General features: G+C 42.4%; 1 protein-coding gene across 2 annotated transcripts; it reads right to left on the reverse strand.

Annotated features, from left to right (window-relative positions):
- Positions 1–179: 179 nt before the first annotated feature.
- Positions 180–18,503, reverse strand: LOC148429576 (E3 ubiquitin-protein ligase ARK2C-like). Of its 2 annotated transcripts, none has more exons than XM_088420900.1 (8): positions 18,187–18,503; positions 11,750–12,083; positions 11,510–11,638; positions 8,909–9,038; positions 8,682–8,786; positions 5,934–6,029; positions 5,511–5,614; positions 180–4,382 (listed from the first exon to the last, which is right to left on the reverse strand). In XM_088420900.1, the coding sequence occupies exons 1-8, from the start codon at positions 18,245–18,247 to the stop codon at positions 4,265–4,267; spliced, it is 1,077 nt and encodes a 358-aa protein (XP_088277026.1). In that variant the 5' UTR covers positions 18,248–18,503; the 3' UTR covers positions 180–4,264. The 2 variants fall into 2 exon arrangements, with proteins under 2 accessions (XP_088277026.1, XP_088277016.1); XM_088420890.1 differs by having other exon boundaries at positions 11,510–11,641; positions 18,187–18,502.
- Positions 18,504–20,232: the final 1,729 nt, after the last annotated feature.

Here is a 20,232-nt window from a genome sequence, read left to right on the forward strand (position 1 = left end):
AAAAATCCACCCAGAGTGAATCTAAAGGTTCTTTTTTGTCTCCACAATATTCATCACTGATCAATGTTATTCTTCATAATGATTTAGCTATTGCTTTCATATTATTGATGATACATACTTCTACTTCTCTATAAAATACTCAAGATCATAAAACATTGCGCGGTTACAGCAAAACAGCAGTGTGTTGTACAAAGATGGCCACTTCCCTTTTTCACTGGCAGGTTAATAATAATCATAATCCACATTTTTTTTTTGTTTGTTTTCTCATTGTTATTTACTGTCAGCAGCAAAGAAAGGAATATTCAAGAAGGTATACAGCATCATATGAAAGACATCTAAACAGAGCTACTCCCACATACACATAGGAAAACCTGAGAAGGACATGCATTGAAAAAGCTTGTGCTTTCAAAGTTCTACTGTTTCATCGGCTGGACTGTATTTAATACTATGGCTACGCTCCGCTTGGCTCTGGAGCAACACACGGGGGTTACACTGTGGCGGGCGCGTGGTCTAAGGCCAGTGAGAGCGCACAGTCATTCGAAAATGCTCAACAAACAAACAAACAAAAATCAACGATAATAATAAATAGTCAAGACTAACCAGCCAGCTTCATTTAATCCCAATATTTAGTTTCCCCTTTTTTTTTTGTAACTCTCCAGAATAATTATTAGTATTGAGAGGAAAAGCACACTGAAAAGTTAGCTTATTACATCCACACTCCGTTTATATTTTTGAAATATATATTTGTCGATAATGGCTCAAGTTAGCGTGTTAAGTAAGATAACCCCACCCCAACCCCCCCACCCGCAGCAAATACACTAAGCAAAACAGCCAGCAATACAAAGGGCAACACGTGGCCTCGGGATCCAGATGTGAGTGTCAGCAATGTGGAGTCAAAAAACGATTGATTACAAAGCAGCATTGTATGGCATGAACAGCGATTACTAAGACAAAACGCGTTTTTGATCAAAAGCAGGGAAGCTAAAGGGAATGTCATCTAGATCAACAGCACCATGCTGGCTTCAAAGTCTAAGATGTTTCTTTGTGTTATGTTGTTGTTTTTTTGTTGTTTTTTTTGAGGGGGGGTAATAAAATCATAATCACACTGACGGCATGCAGAAGCATCCCCACCAACCCAATGCATAATGAGGTATTTTTTTTGTCATATTTTTTGTCTTATTTTAAATAAATATATCCATTAAATTGCAAAGTTATGAGACATTAAATATTCCACCACGATAGCTAGCTAGCTACAGTTAGTAATAAATAATGATTGTTAAATACTTAAGGCATCTTTAAATCACAGCATTCTATGTGAACTAGCAGAACCTCCCATTATTTCAGCACATTTTTTTTTGTTTTTTATTTGGGATGGAGGTCTCACATGAGAGGAAAAGAAAAAACACAATCAAGTTATTCTCCAACAATGACCAAGCAGTGCTAGCGCCACGCTGATGAGAAACCCAATTCCCATTACCAAAATCAAATCGGCAATTATTTTTTTTTGGAGGGGGACAGTCATCAAGTGGCAAGTACTTGACAGTTTAGGCTTAGCAATTTTCGTATACGTAATCATTCCCTTGACCATGACTACCTAACGGACATTAGCGCGGTGATGCAAAATTGTCACCTGGCAAGAACTGAAGAGACTGCGTTTCAGGAGCAGTTGGAAATATTTATTGCCATCACAGCTCTGTAAGGTGGAGTACAATTTATGCTGATCATGGCAAGTTTCTTGAAATAGATTGTGTTCCTGACAAACCACACGGCAGAAAGCCTGGTACTCGCATCACCGACGCAAACACAGAACTCAGAGAAGGCAGTCGTGCAAAGCCTGTAGAATGTGTCTGGAGTACTGCATTGAAAGTCAGCATTCAAATTACCGGTATATGGCAAAATAAAAGCAAATGAAGATTTAGTGTCGCAAAATAAAAGATTTCACAAAATAAAGTTTTTCTTAAAAACATAAGACTTTCGTCTCATAAAAAACTCCAACCATTTTGTGTTATATTATTTACGTACTTATTATTCTTATACACTTACCCCCCTCCATAATTCACATTATCTTTTTGCCATTTTTGTCCTTGTAATTCCAGCGTGGCCCTATCACACCTTGGTAAAGTAAGCACAGGGAAGCATGAAAATATTTGGAATCCAACCAAAACACAAACCCTAAGACAAGAACCCACACACGCCACCAAAACAAACTTAAAAAAAAAATACAGGCAACTCCATATGGTAGTGCATTTACAAAAAACACAAGCTACATTACAATAAATATGGTTTGTCTTTTTTTTTTTTTGCAGCATTGCAGCTATTTCTCTTCACTGTGATTAATGCGGACATGGACCGGGCGTATTAGTACCATGTCCAAATTGGCATGTGAACTAAAAAACAACAAAACAAAAATAGAAATCAAATGAGAAGACAATGTTAAGAACAATTGTTTGGTTGCTGTTTTTCCAAAATGGATGGCTTTTAATCCCTTTCGCCCTAAGACAACATGCATCGAACTCGCACACAAAAATACATACACTCACAAGCCATTACAGAATAACCACGAAGGAAGTGAGCATTCAAACTAACGCAAGCAAACTAGTGTGTTTTTGTTTTGTTTCCCCTGTAATCACCACTTGCATGTGAGTGGGTGCAGCCGAGACTGAAATGGAAATTCAAATGATAACAAAAAATAATCATCATCCAAAAAGTCACATGTGCTTGTTCGGTAGGCATTAAGGTTCTGAGAAATGTCACTCATCTCGAAGCAAGGTGGCGCCCTTGCTGTCACGAGGTCGGTGTCTGAGTTTGTGTGTGTGTCGAAGGGGATTAGGTGGGGGGGGTGACACGGGAGGGTCCCTGCGTCTACTTTGCACCACTACGACCACGATGAGCACGACACAGCTCACAAGCATGCACGCCCGATGATGGAGGCCGATGGGAGGGGAGGGCTGGGCCGCTGCCCTCGCGGCCTGCTACGACACAGCACGCACGTCACTGGAAGCCATGCCTGCAGTTAGCCGCGTTAGCGTGGATGGCGTCTACAGTGTGTCCCCTGCTTTATCGCGGTTCTTTGCTTGTGCCCCCACTAGTCAGTACGGTGACAAATTCAAAGCAATCACTTTTTATGTTTTTACAGAAAAGTCCAAATTTGGAGTTGCGCGCCTTCGGTGTAGAGCCACGTTGAGCTGCAACATGCTGGGTAGAGGAAGAGGCAGAAAAGGTCCTCCAAATATAAGTGCCAGGAATAATAGTTGTTCTGTTACCGTATATGTCTTAATGCTCAGCTTGAGTCAAAGTATGCAAGCAAGTATTGTTTTCGTTTCCCTAATGTCAGTGGCAGGCAAAGAGGAGGTGGATCCCCATCCATAGCGCGCACAATCAAAGTTGACTTTCTTTCAAAGGCCAACCAAAGAAGTCTTCATTCAACATCACTCAGTAGACTGTTTTTTTTCTTTCAACTGAGATCTTCCTTGGCATCTACTGTGCTCTTCAAGCCACTGACTAAACTGATGTATTTGACAGTGTCCCGTTCGATGTGTACACAGAAGTCATAGGGATAAAACTATTTAAAAAAAAAAAAAAAAGGAAAAGGTTTTATATGGTCTCTATATGGCAGATTTTCACTGATTGGGGGTGGTTGTGGAACGTATCCCCGCGATAAACGAAGGTTCACTGTAAATCCAGAAGAAACACAACACACATAGGGGCGGGTGTTATCCGCTATTTTTGGCCTTTGTACATACAACACACGCTATTAGCCTCCTCAACCCGGTTTTCTAATCATGGGCTATCTGTCACACAAACTCTCAAGTTGCTACACGACACTGTTACTCGGTAAATACTCAATCAGTACTACAGCACACCACAAGCGTCGGGCTACACACCAATCATGCTTTTGTGTAATGTTCTATACAGATGTGCTTGTGTGTGCGCGCATGTCTGTGAATGTGTGCGTGAATGTGTGTGTGTGTGTGTGTGTGTGTGTGTGTGTGAGGAGAGGGAGCGCACACAGCATGACTCAGCACATCTGTCTATGGCCTCTCCCACCGTTTTCTTATACATCCACTAAGTCAGCCCATTTTTGAAAATGTGTCCACCACATCCCTGCCTGTGTTCTGCGTGAGTCTGAGCATGTGTGTATTTGTGTGTGCTTTGTTGATATCCTACCCTTACCCCTAGCACTAAAAGAGGGGGAGTGAGGGGCTTTCCTTCCTCGACGAAGAGCGGCTTGGGGAAGTGAGACTGCGTGCAGCGGGAGCAGCTATCAACTGTCGGGGTTGAGCTGGGTTTCAATGTCCACTCTGCAGATGGGGCACTTCCGGCTGGTTGCCAGCCATTGGTCCACACATGCCTGATGGAACAGGTGCATGCAGGGTAATCTCCTAAACACACACACAAACATAGGGGACACTTTAGAGAACTGTGAGATGTCAAACTAACTTTGCCCATTGAAGTGAATAGAAATGACATTAATACATACCAGACCAAAAAAAAAAAGAAACTGCAAAACGTTTTGATGCATATTTTAATGATGAAAAATGTATATTTTATTATATTGTACTCATTCAAATATACAGTATCATCAATTGAATGTGCCTGACTCGGCCATCTGGGAGTATATGCACAGCTATACTGTTTACTGAGGCATTACTACTAATGCAGGAACCAGCAGCAAATTTTATCAGAGCAGGGCATGTCATGCCTAAAACTTAAGTGGGATTCACAACACTTCACTGAGAAATCTCGACTCTCCTCTCAGCTCATCCCTGTCACCACTAATATTAACTGTTCTATGCATCAGACAAAAAGATATATAAATATGTGTAGTGTACTATTGTCTTCTCGTGCTATTCTGCACCGTTTACAATACAGCATGGATGCTAATTAATGTTAGCCCCCTTCATGACGTTGTTCTAAACAATAACAAATAAAAAAGAACTAATACATGAAAAGTTGTTGTTTACTGGGCCGACTCGGTGCGAAATCTATTCTCTCCAACTCAGCGTAAACTGGTAAAAAGAAGAAAAAAACAAGTACAAATGACATGGCGGCTTGGATAATATGATGGGTTTTCATGCTGCACAGGCGGTACGGGGCGGTGTAGAGGTGGTTCGAGGGCCATCTTTGTGCATTCTCACATCACTTACAATTTGCAAGCTGTCAGGTGGGGCCTGAGTTGAGCGTGCAATACAATAAGCAAGGAATTCTTAGAAATGCTTCAATGAAGGAAAATAACACTTTAGTTGTGTGTAGAGTGAGAAGTTGCCAATGTAACTCAGTTAAAGGCTCCAAAAAGTTGAATTTCATTGAGAGGGGCCCTTTAATATATTTGGTTATTGTAAATTGGAGGAATCAGGAATTGCACAGCGAAGCGCAAGAATTTCAGGCTCGACTGCTCTTGTTGCCCGAACAGACTGCAGAAAGTGGGTGATCATGAATCGGCAGTTATATAATTTTGGATAGAGAATTTAAATGAGAAGGAATGTAAGAAGAAAAGTCTGCGCTGGTACCTGACATCCTCTCCATCTTCCAGCATGGACAGACAGATGGTGCACTTCTCGTCTGTGTCCAGCTCCTCGTCTTCCAGACACATCTTCAAGTCCTGTGGGAATCTCTGCAACACCAACACAAACTCTTCATCATTTCAGTGCGCGTAAACATGCAGCCAATGCAGCCAGTCTAGGCTAAGTATGCTTTTGAGAAAAAGTTGGAAAAGACTCAATGATGTCTTCTCTTAGAGAGTGAGCCAAATGATGTGACACTCTTTTCCAAGTATTTGGGTCACGTTGGCTATATGCGCTTATTAAAATTCAGTGGAATGAGTCATCCCTCACAGTGATATGGAGCAGTCTGCACTCTGCCCGTTGCTCTCACTTCATGTGTGGCTGGAGACAAGCGTGACTGCTGAACTCGCTTCTATACTGCACGCTTACCTTCTTGTACTTGTGGGGGAAGGTGAATCTCTCAATGGTGGTCTGGACTGCGCCGCGGTTCACGCTGCCCAGTCGGTCCTCCAGCTGCAAAAGTTCCTGTTGAAAACATAACACAGAAAACATGAGGCACAGCAGACTTATTTGCAAATGTTATGTTTACTGCCTAGATGGGCCGCAGGAGGACGCAAAAGTGGTTGCAACAAATTCAATTTCAATAATTACGCCATGGAGCAATTGGCCATAAGTGGAACCTAAGGGGATTTGGGGACTAGAGGAGAGCGCAAGAAATTCTGGCTCGTATGGGAAGAATAACAATATGAGATTTTTCCAAATGAAAATGAAAGGCCACTCGAACTTGAGTGCAACACAGAAAAAAAAAATCAAAAATTTTGATGCGTTATGGAGGAATTGAGCCTAGTGCAGGGAAAAAAGTATCTTTGGGAAACACTTTTGTATTATATTATCTATTGAGTGCGGCTTCGGCGGTCGCCAAGGCAAAAAGTCGAGTGTGGGAGGAATTCGGTGAGGCCATGGAAAGCGACTTTGAGGAAATTCTGGTCCACCATCCGGAGTCTCAGAAAGGGGAAGCAGTGCGCCATTAACAGTGTACAGTGGAGATGGGGCACTGCTGACCTCAACTCGGGACGTTGTGAACCGGTGGGCGGAAGACTTCGAAGACCTCCTCAATTGCACCAACACGTCTTTGGGCTCCGAGGTGTGCTCTCCCATCTCTGGGGCTGAAGTCACAGAGGTGGTCAAAAAACTCCTTGGTGGCAAGGCCCCAGGAGTGTATGAGATCACGCCCGGAGTTCCTAAAGGCTCCGTATGTTATAGGGCTGACTTGGTTGACACGTCTCTGCAACATCCTGTGGACATCGGGGACAGTGCCCCTGGATTGGCAGACCAGGGTGGTGGTCCCCGTTTTTAAGAAGGGGGACCGGAGGGTACGCTCCAACTACCGAGGGATCACACTCCTCAGCCTCCCCTGTAAGCCCTTGTAAGGGGTGCTGGAAAGGAGGGTCCAAGGGGGACCGGAGGGTACGCTCCAACTACCGAGGGATCACACTCCTCAGCCTCCCCTGTAAGCCCTTGTAAGGGGTGCTGGAAAGGAGGGTCCATCAGAAAGTTGAAAGTCAGATTCAGGAGGAGCAGTGTGGTTTTCATCCCAGCCAGAAGAGTGAACCAGTTCTACACCCTCAGTCGGAAAAGGGTGAAATGCCCTCTCCGGGCTGGGGATGAGGTCCTGCCCCAAATGGAGGAGTTCAAGTATCTCAGGGTCTTATTCACAAGTGAGGGTAAGATGGAACGGGAGATCAACAGGCATCAGTATAGGTACAATGTAGGTACAAAGGTTCAGGTATCAATGAAGATAGAGCTGAGCCGAAAGCCGAAGGTCTCTGTTTACCAGTCAATCTACGTTCCTGCCCTCACATATGGTCACGAGCTGTGGGTCATGACCGAAAGAACAAGATCCCAGATACAGGCGGCCGAAATGAGTTTCCTACGTAGGGTTTTCGGGCTCTGCCTTACAGATAGGGTGAGAAGCTCGGTCATCTGGGAGGGACTCAGTGCCGAGCCGCCGCTCCTCCGAGTTGAGAGGCGCCAGTTGAGGTCGCTCGGGCTTCTGGTTAGGATGTCTCCCCGACGCCTCCCTTGGGGGGGTGTTCCAGGCACGTCCAATAGGTAGGAGGCCCCGGGGGTCGACCCAGGACACGCTAGAGAGACTATGTCTCTTGGCTGGCCTGGGAATACTTAGGGATACTCCCAGAGGAGCTGGACAAAGTGGCCGGGGAGAAGAATGTCTGGGCTTCCCTGCTCAACCTACTGCCCCCGCCACCTGACCCTGGATAAAGAGGAAGCTGATGGATGGATGGAGGGCAACTAGCAGAAGGTGTAAAAAATTCAGACACAACCAGTTTAATGCCCAAATGGACAGGAGTAAATAACCAAAACATAATGTAAATTTCTTTGCAACAATGGTTAGTCATGGTGAAATTGTAGTAGCACGATATAATGGAGGCATGAGAGACTCTTCAGTATCAGAAGAGCTAGAACTAGAAAGACAGGCCTAACTGGGTTGCTGCGTAATCAGGCAGCAGGATACTGTATGTCTAAAAGAGAATTTGAATGTGGTTTCAACAAAGTGTAATACTATTATGGAAGAATATGGAATTTGACAACTTGGCCTCAAGCTCAAAGAAATGCAAGCATTTCAGGCTCAACTTGCTTGCTGTATAATAATGCAGCAGATGATAATCACATGCTTTTGTTTGTATGCTTGTGAATTTGAATGTGAAGGGATTCAAGGGGAAAATCTGGATCAATCTTTGTTTGATTTTGACATTTTTCATTGCAAACAGTTTTAGTGCAATATATTGCGAGATAAATCCTGTTCTGAATTCCCTTCGTTTAACTGAAAAAATGACTTTCATTATCACTATGTGAGTTAATTTTTCAAAACCTTTTACTGGGTTTTCACATTTGATATAAATGTTCCTTTGGCGATCAATCCAAATGTAAATGCATTGATTTTGTCAATATACCTATTTGATAATAATCAAATCTGAGTTCTCCAAGTGCAGAGATAAAATGATGCGCTTTATATTTTATTTTATTTAGAATTTTTAGTTGTTGAAATTAACAATTCAATTACAAAATCAGAGCATTTGAAGATGTTTGTTTATCAGTGAACTGCATGCATGACAAAAAAATATATCCGGGCAAATCGTCAATTAATCGAGCACCCACCTCATAGCTCTCTCTGACAGCGGATGCGTGGCGTGAGGGGTTGAGACTCTGCAGGGCCAGCAGGTGCAGCTGAGGGTACGGATAGTTTCGGATCTCGTGAACCACCTGGAAAAGGAGAGACAGAGGAGCATGTCATCAGTCCCCGAGGCTCTCGTGTCCAGATGATAAATCGCTGCGCAATGCCCCGGGAGGGTGTCTATCCCGATCTGGATGTAATTGTGGCTCACCACTTGCGTTGAAGCGTTATTTCTGGGGAAGTGGTGCATCCTGGGAGATGTCAGGTAGTGCTGATAGTGCTGCGGCAGTGGGTGGATGTGGTACTGATGTGGTGGGAGTCCTGCGTCTACACTTAGATCCCTTGGCAACAAAAATTAAGACATTTTTAATTGAGCTGGCAGTGAATAAGTTCAATATTGTGTATGGTGAAGTATTCATACGTTTGGTGTGCCTTTCAGGGACGTGGCCCACTTGTGGCATCGTCAGTCTCAGTCAAGTTAGTCAGTGTGAGAGCGTCTGGACATGACTACTTGAAAAGTTGGTCATTTTATATTTTGCTGCTGGTACCATTTAAAAAATGCCGACGATGCTAGTGTGACTGTGCTCTCCTTGCAAGGAGATTACGGTTACCCTTCATGTACTCTAAATATTTTTTTCCTTTACTTTACAGGCGAAAGAGCCTGGAGGATTTGATTTTTCTAAGTCTCAAATTATGGCCCCACAGCATAAATTCAAAAAACTTTGTGTAAGCTGTGACACTCAACCCTGTTGAATTGCACAGTTAGGAAAAAATGTAGTTAAAAACATCAAAATTGAATGTCTTATGTGAAGTGTACTGTGGCAAAATACTGAATATCAAGTTCACTTGGGTTTTTGGTCCCCGTTAACCGCGAAAAACGAGGAAACAATGTACACCCTGGACCGATTGCCAGATAATTGCAAGGCACTTATGGACGTTTTTTTTATCTCCCCTGAGCCTAACTTGCTTGGTTTACGATTCTGAAACGAAGCCGAAGGGAAAACATGCAAACACCACAAACCCCAAAAGGCAGAACTGTAAGTCAGATGGGCTAACCACATGCCACACGATTCATTCACTAGCCTAACAAATGATGGACCAGTTGTCTTTCTGCACAGCTGCAGCAAAACCTGCTACCACATAGATATGTGAAGCATGAGCCATCCCATCAGCTACCGCAATAGGCACCATTTGAAACTCTTTTGCACCGGCTGCCATTTGAATTTATCCAGGGCATTATTTGTACAGTACGTTCTCATTCCAGAACTTTTGAAGTGCTACTCTTCTGAAAGTCGCTGGAGCTTTCAAAGAATATTTGAAAAGCAGTCATCCTTTCTGTTTTCCACATTCTTAGCAGGAGCAACAGCAGCAGGTGGGGATGCTTGTGATTGCGCCTGTACTACACTTAAACTGGTGCTGAATTACAGGCGTCCACCAAACACTGTGCCACAGAGAGACTGAACAAAAATGACTGCATCTGCCTGTGCCTCTTGAAACAAATCCAGGTCAAACTTTACAGTTTGGTTACATGATATGGTTAAACGTTAAGTCAACAATGAGTCAAAAGCTAGTAAAAAAAAAAAAAAAAAAAAAAAAAAAGAAAAAAGGTTGAGCTTCTGAGGAAAGAGGAAAATGTCACATGATGGAACTTCCAAGAAAAAGAGAGCAGCATGGACCACACTATATGACAGCATTACTACTTCAAATGTGTTTACTCAGGTGTTCTGCACATTGAAAAAAATTGAAAAAAAAAAAACTGGTAAAGTGTTTTCACTCAGAAATGCTCAGAAATGTTTTACATGGGTTGTTGAGTACTTTTGTTATATTTAGTGAAGTGACCCTCGCCCAACCCAAAGTTGCTAAGTGGTAGAGGTAGTGTCTCCCACCCCGAAGGCTGTCTGTTTATTCCTCGATCATTGTGTAACTTTTTCAAACAGGTAAATTTTATTCAAAAACTATCCTTGGAAAATTGACTTTGAATGTTTGAGTAGATAAACTTTAGTTGCTTTTGTGAAGTAAATATTACGCTACATTTTTTACAGTGCAGGCACCAATGTGGCTCTAGTGATACATGTAATGACAGGTATAATTTCATTATATTTAGTCATTGGATATTCATGAAGGCCGCCGGTACTTAAGGTAAAAATAAATAAATGGGAAAGTAAGTCCTCCTTGGTGGTGGATGGTGCTATAGTTTGACACATCACTAATACATCTTCTGTACCAGAAAAAAGGTCTTTGTTCATTTTTTTTGTTATATGAATTATTATGTCAAAATTACAAGAGGTATTGGTACTGGGAATCAGTGGGTGAGAGGGTGAAAAGAGAATGATTATATTAGTATCGGTCTGAAAAACGGTGATATTGAACCTACCTAATCAAAAGGTCTAGCTTTGATCCACATTACCAAAATAAATAATTAATAAATACATGCATTTTGTTTTGTTTTTTTAAGATCGAAAGGTGTCTCGGCATTAAATCCGAATATGTGAAAAATGAATGCGCGGCAACTGAAGTGTTTCCCGTGTAAATGTTGCTGCTAACGTTTAATGCCTCTAGGTTAAACCTCTGAAAACTCATTACTCCCCATTAATGTAACAACCCCCAGGAGGTGTGCACTGTTTACTGCTCATTTTGCTGTTAAAAGGAACTTCATCTTTGTCCTCATTTCCTTGAATATAACTCAAAAGCAACCCTTTTCTAATGGCATTTACTGCATGATATCCAGCTCTTGCAAACTCAAGCCAAAGAGCAGGTTGGTAGATATTGATAATGGCTGAATGCAGGCGTATTTTTTGTGCGTGCTTCATACCAGTCTGTGCCTTCAGCCAGGTAGCGGGGCTGCTGCACCACAGGCTGTGGTGGGACGTGCAGAGGCGGGGCAAACTCGTAGCCTGGACGCAGTCTGTGGGGCTGGTGAGGAACCCTCTCTGATGTGCGTCTACTGAAATAAATAAGGGCGTTTGACTGTATATTGAGAGCACAATGCTTGCGGACAGCAACCCAGTGCAGGTGCACCTAACATTGCCGTCTGAGCGTTTGTGTAACTTACCTGTTGGGTGGCAGGATGTGTCGATGCTGGGCCTCAAGGATCTGCTGCTGGAGGAGGTATTGCTGGTGTAATGCCTGAGGTAGGAAGGGAGGGGCGGGGATGTCCTGGAACTGGGGGGCAGGCATGGAGTTGAGGGGCGGATGGTGTAGCGGGGGTCCGTGCTGGTGGCCCGGCGGGGCCAGGTGCGGGTTGATGCCCGACTGCGGCTGGCCCGCGTGGGGCATGGGGAAGTCCATGGGCAGAGGGGCCTGGGGGCCTAGCTGGAAGTGTCGGCAAGAGGTAGCATGGCTGTGCTGCTGCTGCTGCTGCTGCTGTTGCCGGGAGAAATGAGATCCTGGGGGCGGAGTGAGGGGGGAGAAGCAGAACACGTCAGGCACGCCAACAGCAAATTGAGCGGGAATTAATTGTGGGTCAAATGTGGTGTCACTGTAAAGATACAGTATGTGTGTATGTGTGACATAGCATGTTAATGAAGCCCTACCTCGTACCTACGGTGACAAAATGCCTTTGTGGGGGGTGGGACAACGGATACCACAAGTGTCACCGAAACCGAACACCAAAATGTGCTCCGGCACGAAAATACGTGAGTCGCCATTTTGGGATCCTTTCCTGCTCTTGGAAGTGGATGAAGCTCCGAACTAATGTGGAACGTCGGCGTTCCAACTTATGGCCGCAATATTTCACCACGTTGAACCAGAGTTTGGTTCAGTGTGCATCAAAGTATCAACCGCACACATTAAACTTGAGCTTTTCCCTTTCGATGCCGTATAGAACGGTACAAGTAACGTCAGAAATGGGAAATCAGACTTAAAATGAACAGCAAAGTGACACCTGTACGCATTTCCCTTGCCTGGCTGTTGAGTCAAATTAAAGTCAATAACATGAAAATAACTTGCAACTAGTGATTCTACTCATGAAAAAAAAAGTTCAGAGACGAGCACTGTGACGGTAGTGAACTCAATTCACTTCACAACAAGCTGCAGTTTGGCATATTGTGGGCAATTCTTAAAACAAGGGGTTTCGGTGTGTCAGATTAAACATAAAACTGAGAATTACACGTTACTGAATGAATTTTAAAAAGCCAAACATTTTAGCTAACAATTCAGACGAGCTTATTGCCGACAAACAACGGACAACACCAATGTCAAAGGTATAAATGTCAAAGCTTTATCATTCAAAATGAGGAGCAACATGTGTTTATGGAAAAATACCATTCATCAGGAAAACTTTCACTAAGCCTGTGCGATGAACGACAATTTTTCCTGTGGTTTATTAAAGCGTTTTAACAATCTCAATGTGTATATCCACATGTCTGTATTATACAGCCCCAAGACGCCAGAAAGAGCAGCACAATGTCCTTTGAATCGTAACAAAAAAGTAGCAAGAACGGTTGTCCTTTACAGTGTATTAAATAATGCCGCTTCCATATGTTTTATAAAGTACAATATTCTAAAGCGCTAAGGTTTTGTTTTGTTTTTTAAGGGAAACATAACTAAAACTTGATGGCGTGGAATTAATTAAATGTATATCTCAAGGCCCCAGTGCATTAGTAGTAGTAGTTCATTTATAGTAAAAACCATGTTTAAACTCATCTTACATTCCCCTAAAAGAAATAATAAATGGCTTTCTGATGATCTGGTTTGGAAAAATAAATCTCTTAATCGAGTCGGGAGGCACCCCAAATCACCAGAGCTTTGGCGGCATGATAGACTTTACACGTACGACACAAATCCTACCCCTAACTTGGTCTCACGATTATTCGTTTAAAAGGGGAGTAGGACATTTGACCACAAAGCCTCATTGTCTTGATTTGGGAAAACGGCTTTGAAATCTTAACACATCAGAAATGGTTCGGTTTTGCCACAAAAGAACCCGCTGCATTTTACCATAAGTGACCCTTAATTTTTGCATTGACAAATATTAGCATTTTCAATTTATTTCCGTTTGCTCTGTCTCTACAATTCTTAGTTTCTGGGAAATAGTTTGACTTTATTTTCTTTGAATATAAATTTGTCCCAACCACAACTATTTGGCAAGCGGCATACGCAGACAGTTAAGACACAGCAGGCTTCCTTGTGCAGCCGCGTAGTAACATATTGCACGTGTTTTGAAAGGCTGTTTTACGGCAAGAACATGATACCTGACATCTATCTGGCAGAGCCTTGCTTTCCACAAAGACGAGGGAGGACATGCTTTTCTACTTATTTTTAAAAATGGCTAGCCTGCATTGCATTTTCCGGAATGAAGCGAGGGAGTAAAAATAAACTGGTCTGAGGACTTATACCGCAGCCGAGCGGCAGACAGGTAGTGAGTGACCTTGCAAGGTTAAGTTCATAGGGGTGGGGGCACAGAGGATGTTTTTTTTTTTTTTTTGGGGGGGGGGGGGGGGGGGTGACGGCCACGAATGAGAGCAGCTAGGCTGGTACGGGTGCTGTGATGGAGAAAGCGTGGAGAATCGTCAATCTTTTGTCACAGCAGGAGAGGAGGTGGGTGAGGGTGGAGGGAGGTGGGAGGAGGGGTGGTAGAGGGAGGACAATAAATGGAAATCAGCAAGAAGCACACTGAAGGTTAGGAAAAACACTATATTCTTTATTGAAAAATATTAGTAAATTGTGTTTTTCTTTCGTTTTTTTTTTTGTAATAATAGTATAAAAATCCATGCAACCAAAATAAACCACATAGACTGAAGGCAAGGCCCACCATGCTCCGTATAGGGTTAAATAAAGGAACAAAAGCAGCATCCAATGAGCTACAGCACATGATTCAAGTACAGCAGGGTAACATCTTTACTACAGAAAGATTACATTGGATTCTCACAGGTCAATGTAGAGTCAAACCAAAAAACAAAACAAAAAATATGAATCATAAAATGTGACCATGCATTGAAAAAGTACTATAAAGAGAGACCACAACCAAACAATAGAGACGTTATTTACAAATAGAGAATCTCTTTTAGCAGTGCAGGAAAATATAGGCATCCCTGTGAAATGGATAGCATTTTGGCCTTTTGTTAGTTGGTGGGGGATTTTAAGAAGTGATGAACCACCAGTGAGCTTGTTTTGCCTGCTGATACAGTTGAACCTCAAAAGTCAAAACGCTGCCTTCAAACATAAGAAATTGGAAGTGTTTCAGGGGAAAAAAAAGGTCTTGTCATATAAATTTGGAACATTACACTGTCTTAACAGCAACTCTCCAGACGTTTTATTGTGCATGTGTTTTGCATTTTCCTTTGACCTTTATTCACGCTTTAAAATTCAACCCTCATTCTAAGCAGTTAAGTCCCTTAGTTTTTGTCTTGCATGAACAAACTTTTAAGTGTCATCCTATGTGTGGTCTGTTAAGTCATGTTTTGCAGCATTCCTGGTTTTTGTGGTCCAAGTATTAACGGTTTAAATATTGACAGGTTCTCTTAGGTCCTTGATATCTGTGCTAAGTTTCAATAACCTGTTTATTTAGCATCAGGCCACCAACTTTTAAAATGTAAATGTTGACACATACATTTAATTCACTTTGCGGTATACTTCAGCTGGTTTTATTTTGGACTGTTTTTGGTTTTCGTTCCCTGAGCAACGCCCCGGCGTCAGTGGTAATCAACATATTTTTGAACAAAAAATATTCTGTAAATGCTGTTGAGCAATCGACAAGCAGCAGCAAAGGTTAGTAAATCGCATGCTAGCTAGAGTATGTTATGTTAAAACGGTTTTACAAACGTGATTGAATTTTAAATTAAACCGATGTATAATTACCTCATCACAGTTTTTACCAAATGAATATAGGACTGGTGGACTTCTGTTGATACTTGGATGTCATTTCTTTGAACGTTACCCAGAACGTGGCCTGCGAATGGAGAACGTTTGGCCTTGGTTTATAATTGGTTGATACTTCATGATTTAAAGGCATGTAATTAACTACTAGAATAAGAAAACAAAGTCATTAATTGCTGTGCTTAGATTGACTTTTTTTAGGATAATGATAAAGTGTTCCTTAAAAAAATCCTGTTCATTTCCTTCAAGTCTGTAAGAAAGCAACACTTGGACCTTGGATCCAATTCCCAGAATTTAATTTCATGGCAGATATTGCTTTGCGATCTAAACAAACCGCATCATTGAGAAGTGAGCGTTCAATCTTTGAGGTACCGCTGTATCGCATTATATTTTTGGAGCCTGTTAAAAAGAGATAGGGCAAGCAGCCCTAACAATTCAGTGTGATTCAAAGATTTGTTTTGTTTGCAAAAGGGGAACAAAAGGACTACACAAAATGGAGACAGTTATGGCAGGTTGTCGTGTGCAGGTGCAGTGTACCTTCACTCCACTCCATTATAGTACAAACCTCAAAAGTCCAGCACCCCAAAACTTGTATAATTTGGATTTCAAACAAATTAATGGGGACACAATTTGGTGTGTAACGAGCACAACTCTATTGTTGTACAGTACGACTAACTCATTTGCAGTCTCACATGCCATTTTTTTTAATGATCATTTATCAGTTGATACCATACAGTCAAGTATAAATAAGTCATATCGAATACAGCAGAGAATATGCTGTTTGTATGTGTTGCTGCAGCATTTTTCTTTTACAGCAGCTGTTGTTTGAAAGTTTATTATTACCTAAAGAACCTAGCTTTCATTAGCCCAACACATTGCTAGCATTAAGCTATGAGGTTTTCAAAAGATGAAATTGTATGATTTAACATTTCAGAATTTAAATACAGTAAACTTTGTTTGATTTCCTCATTTTGTGTTAGTTTTGTCAACTTTTAAAATATTTTGGAAAACATTGCCTATGCAGTTAAAATGAGTAATTATTGTTTCTCATTTGATGGATTTATATATTGTAATGGCCTGGAAATGTTTTCCAAATAAATAATTATGACTTTACACCGGCTACTTTTATGATGGTGAAAGTTTAATCTTGGTAGAAAGAGGAGTAACTCCTCCAATAATAATATTTTTTTTTAAAAAAGCATCACCGAAGGGCTTGTGTTGGACTTTGGAGGTTCCACCACGCCAGCGAAATGCTGATTTCGCCGTCCAAATTGTCACGAGAACACGTACACTGCACCTTGTGTGAAGAGAAAGGAGGATGAGCCAAATTCTGGTGTTCAACGATGCAAGTGCAGCCGTTTTTGAGATCATGCAAAAATGTATCCACTTGACAGGAATTTACAGCATGTTGTCTATCAAAAGACTGGATGGGAGGTACACAATGACATTCCATTAAAAAAGGAGCTACATGTCCACTCGGGTGCTACAGCAAAAATTTGACAGAAACAAAAGACAAAAAGGTGCTCTGCTCTAAGATGTTAGCTATGTTTTTTTTTTTAGTCGGCTTGACATGGTTGGAATACATCTTGAAGGGGGAAGGAGGAGGAGGAGGAAGAGGAGAGGGGGAGGGGGTGTTTTGTTTTTTTCTTTTTTTTTTTAATACCAATGTCGTCTTCGGATGGAAAGAGGAAATGAAGAAGGGGTTCACAATACAGCTAAATGCAGAGAACAGGCAGAGGCCACGCCACACCACACAGCAGCAGATGATCATTAGCTACACAATGGGGGGGGCGACAAAGATCTGATAAATGCAGAATGTAGAGCCAGCCTCCATACTATGAAACAGGGAAATAAGAACAGAAATAAAAGCACAATGAAATCACTGATGCCACTGTTGTCAAATTAATGTTACACTGTAGCTTCGTGTGTCTATTTTTTTAGCCGCTCGCTCGCACCTGTGTGCAAAACAATAAAATGCAAAGCTCCAAAACACACACACAAAATAAACCTGACAATTTTGATGCATTCGTTTTCCGGAGCCAATTCTCGTGCGCGTCGATTACCAATTTCGCCCAGCGACGAAAAGAAGCCATTCATGATCGCGGTAGCGAACGCAGATGATCTTCAAATGACATCATCCGGGCACGGATAAGATGACTGGCTGGGGAAGGCTACGGCTATTTTGCGGTATTTTTACGGTGCGAACACGCCGTCGCGTGTTAAAAATAAATAAATAATAGAAGGTGAGCCTTGCAATGCAACCCAAATGACCTGAGCGGAAAATGGATGGAACGAGCCACTGTGTTGTATGCGGGAATGTTAGTTGCACACAACAGCCGGCGCTTGCCGAATCCTTTGTGACAACTGATTCCGCTTCAGGATGTAGCCAGCCCCCACGCGAGCCAGTTAGCTTATCTCGAGTAGCGGTATCTGGATGTGAAAAGGGGGCCAAATGCCGCCGCCGAAACACGCCATTCGATGTTTTTCGCTCATCTGCGAGCAAAGCAAACACGCCAAAGGCCATTTGGTGACCAGTTTGAGCGGAAACGACTAGCTAGCCGACGCGAGCTAAGCCAGCGGCTAAGTTGGGAGCTAACTAGTCAACAGCTGCAGTGAATATTAAGATAAACAGGGCACATGTTTGAACGTGCTTACCAACAAATGAGGACCTACCTCTGTTTCTTACTGAGCCAAAAACGGGGAGAACCAGGTATCCGACATGCACTAACACCATCCTGGGATCCTTATCTTACGACTCCGTTGGTTTATTTGGAGAGAGAGAGTGCACAAGCCCATGCGGATCTACATTCAGGCGGCTGGGCTGGCTAGCAGCGCGCGGGCCGGGCAACCGATGCGTCTGTCTCGCCGACCGACTGACTGACTCCGCTGCTGTACTGTACTGAGGCTCGGTGTCTGCGCCTGCGGTGGATGGACTCGTCTGCCTGGTGATGACTGACAAAATCAGACGCGTCGTTCTATGGGGCCGTCGCAGGGGGCGCTGTTTCCCCGTGACGTGACCTCGAGAGACCCACGACGGGGCTCGGCGACTTGCGCAACGCATTTGCGCATTGCGTGAGTCAATCAAGTTGAGACATTTTGGCTACCAAACAAACGGGCGGCCACTAAAATTTTGTACGAAAGTACGGATGTGCATGACTAAATAAAGCTTGAAGTTTACATGCATTGTTTTGACTTTAAAGCCTTACGTTAGAAAAACATAGATGCACTTTGCACCTGTGTTAATGCAATTTGTAGGTTTCAAAGTTGGAATGAAAACATCAAGTTCATCCAAAGATGGAGAGAGGTGTTTTGGGTCACCCGGAATGGTCGCTTCCAGTCCCTTTACTTCTCACTGACAAAATGTCCTACCTGTCTTTTTCATGACTCAGTGTCACTCTTTGGTTTTGTTTCTCCTCCTCTCTGAACTCGTATTTCTCAGCCCCAGTCACAGACTTCTATAATGCTACTTTCAAACGAGTGGTCAGTCTGCTGAGTCTCAAACAATGCACGCGACGCAAGTTTAAAAAATATTTCGAAAAATAAACTTCACATCAAATTTCAAGCGGTTGAAATGGTCAGATCTGGGGTTGGCAACCCAAAATATTGAACGAGAGTGCACATTTCTGACACATCCCATTGGTGGATGACCTCCTAATCTCTTGTCACCCTGAGGAGTGGACATTTTGGTGTCAGTTGGTCTACTGAAAAGACTGAAATGACATAGTCTTGATGTGTAATTTGAGTAGAAGCGGGAAAGAAGGAAAAGGTATTAAAAAAAAAACCACGAGGCGCTCACCATGTTTTCAGGAAAGAGCTCTGACATCAGGCATGAATGAAATCTTTTTTCCAACAAAGATGGCTGGGTCGGAGAAGTCTTCATTTCCATCATTAATCTGCATTGTCTGGCAGTGGCTCCAGACCACAGCCAGGTCAGACCCACTGCATGCGCATTAGAGAAATTCCCCAACCCATCATCACAAATATTCACTTTATGCTTTATTTTTTGAGTGGAATTAAAATAAAACTTAAAATAAAACATCAACTCTTGACTTCACTCCTGGGTTGGTCAGTCCCAAGCTCGGCTCCCCTATGTCCTCCACCGCCAAGGAGTGCAGTACATGTTTGGTATGACTTCAGATATAAACATACATACGGTACGTTGCTTATGAATTATGTTGAATGCATACAATGAACCATTAAAACATTATATTTATGTAGTCAAATAATGCATTTGAGAAAACAGTGGCTTAAACTATAAAAACAAATAAGTTTACTGCAACCTTGTTCCAGTACACCTCAAGTACTGTAGAACAAATTCTCAATTCAAACTGAAATCATGAAGAGATGACACAAATATGGAGTAAATCTACTTAATTTTAAGTCCAGCTGTTACATGCCTGTTTTCATATGACTACATTGAGGTGCTACAAGACTTCAGCAAAGACTGTTTCAACCCGTCTCTCGATTTGAGTTAGCCTGTAATAGCAGCTTGATTCTTGATCTTTGCACCTCAGTGCGCATTTGAGGTGCTCCCATATATGAAATCAACATCTGGGCCGATTCAATGTTTGGAGGAACAAAGGGTTAGATACGCTGCAATCACTTTATAAAGTAGCCCAAAATGTCACACGCTCTGTTCTGCTATGACATCCGTTGTCTTCCTATTAATCAGAAATATAGTCCATTTCCTTTCTGGTGTATCTTCGTTGTGTTTTCTTT

The sequence above is a fragment of the Hippichthys cyanospilos genome, chromosome 1 (assembly GCF_059441005.1).
Source record: "Hippichthys cyanospilos isolate Australia breed blue-spotted pipefish chromosome 1, RoL_Hcya_1.0, whole genome shotgun sequence".
Taxonomy (NCBI): Eukaryota; Metazoa; Chordata; class Actinopteri; order Syngnathiformes; family Syngnathidae; genus Hippichthys; species Hippichthys cyanospilos.

Excerpts from the sequence above, each read along its gene's own strand:
- LOC148429576 (XM_088420890.1), bottom strand. The coding sequence starts at position 18,247 with ATGGTGTTAGTGCATGTCGGATACCTGGTTCTCCCCGTTTTTGGCTCA. Across the intron at positions 9,039-11,509 it reads CTGGCTGAAGGCACAGACTG|GGATCTAAGTGTAGACGCAG; the intron begins GTATGAAGCACG and ends TTTGTTGCCAAG. Across the intron at positions 6,030-8,681 it reads CTGTCAGAGAGAGCTATGAG|GAACTTTTGCAGCTGGAGGA; the intron begins GTGGGTGCTCGA and ends TGTTTTCAACAG.